This window comes from Triticum urartu, chromosome 3A, assembly GCF_056163025.1.
Source record: "Triticum urartu cultivar PI428250 chromosome 3A, HENAU_Tu73, whole genome shotgun sequence".
Lineage (NCBI taxonomy): Eukaryota > Viridiplantae > Streptophyta > Magnoliopsida > Poales > Poaceae > Triticum > Triticum urartu.
This window is the reverse complement of record NC_141875.1, coordinates 450,219,739-450,221,161: the sequence shown is the minus strand read 5'-3', so window position 1 is coordinate 450,221,161 and position 1,423 is coordinate 450,219,739. Positions and strand designations below refer to the sequence as shown.

At 53.5% G+C, this 1,423-nt stretch overlaps 1 protein-coding gene across 1 annotated transcript; it reads left to right on the top strand.

Annotated features, from left to right (window-relative positions):
• Positions 1 to 427: 427 nt before the first annotated feature.
• LOC147980028 (uncharacterized) lies at positions 428 to 919 on the top strand. Its single transcript, XM_087515444.1, has 2 exons — positions 428 to 790; positions 899 to 919. The coding sequence occupies exons 1-2, from the start codon at positions 428 to 430 to the stop codon at positions 917 to 919; spliced, it is 384 nt and encodes a 127-aa protein (XP_087371570.1).
• Positions 920 to 1,423: the final 504 nt, after the last annotated feature.

The window sequence follows — 1,423 nt, the reverse complement described above, 5'->3', positions numbered from 1 at the left end:
CGAGAGATGGTTGTGCACGAGGAGGGCGAGATCATGCAGACCGAACAAGACCCGACGATGGAGCTCTCTAAGGTCTTGATGGACCTCACCGTGCTCCACTGCCCGTTGTGCCTCTGCCCCTTGATGCCTCCAGTGTATGAGGTTCGAATACACCTCGTCCGTTTGGCTGATTGAGCAAGGTGAAGGTTTCTTGATTGATGTGCTGTTCGATTGATTTCTGTAGTGCAAGGGAGGGCACCTGGCCTACACGGACTGCCGCGTCGAGTGCCCTGGGAACCAGCGGCAGTGCTAGAAGTGCGAGCGCGGCGGTGGATTCGACGTGCGGAAGACGGCGGTGGACTCCATCCTTTCGTCGGTGAGGGTGGAGTGCCCGCACGAAGGCTGTGGGCTCTACGTCACTTACCACAAGCTCGCCGATCACCAGAGCATGTGTCCGCTCGCGCCCTGCAAATGCCCCGTGCCCGTCTGCGGCTATGAAGGCCCGCTGCCGGCGCTCTACCACCACATCAGCACCGTGCATCCCATGCCCGTGCACAGGATCCAGTACGACAAGGTGCTCCAGCTGCAAGTGCCACTGTCGGAGCCACGACTCTTGTTGTTCGCGGAGGAGGACCCCCGCACGTTTTTCTTGGTCGGCGGCGTGCTCGACATCGGCGCGCCTATCGCCATGTCGGTCATATGCATCAGAGCAGGGGCGTCCCCACTGCCGCACTACGTGGCCAAGCTGTGGGCGAACGGCCCGCCGGGGGAGCCCAAAGGCACGACCGACGCCGTCAAGGTGGAAATGGAGGTGACAAGCAGCAAGGATCCCGGCGACGTCGACGTGCAGGAGCTGACCTTCTTGACAGTTCCGCCCAAGCTGTTGGCCGGGGCTAAGCTTGTGTCCCTCCACATTCAGATTGACAAGCTCACGTCATAAATGTTTCTACAGTGCCTTCTATTTATCTTAGTAATATGCTAATATAGGGATTACCTTGGTCTACTTTAGCTTAAGAAATGGTGGGTTTTGGTGGCGATGCAGCAATTACTTCGACATCGGATCAGTAATTTCCAACAGTCGAACGGATATTTTGTGTCTATTGGATATAAAGTTCCTTTGGGTAAGAAGTACTACTTGTCATCAAAATGGATAAAAGGAGATGTATGTAGACGTATTTTAGTTCTAGATACATCCTTTTTTATCCATTTTTATGACAAGCACTCCCTCCGTTCCACAATACATGCCTTCCATTTGTCAAAATATAGATGTATCTAGACATGTTTTAGTATATAGGTACGTCCATGATAGAGCCAATCGGATGGTTGAGAACACTACAATTCCTAGCTATAGATGCGTGTGTGACTCCCAGATGCAGAGGCCGGGGGTCATCATCCCCCTTTTCGAGAAAAAATAGATGCGCGTGTGTGAGGACGAGTGCGTGCG

Bases quoted from the DNA above. Each gene is read 5' to 3' on its own strand.
- LOC147980028 (XM_087515444.1), top strand. From the start codon at position 428: ATGTGTCCGCTCGCGCCCTGCAAATGCCCCGTGCCCGTCTGCGGCTAT. The intron at 791-898 runs GTGACAAGCAGC...CTCCACATTCAG, and splicing joins CCGTCAAGGTGGAAATGGAG to ATTGACAAGCTCACGTCATA.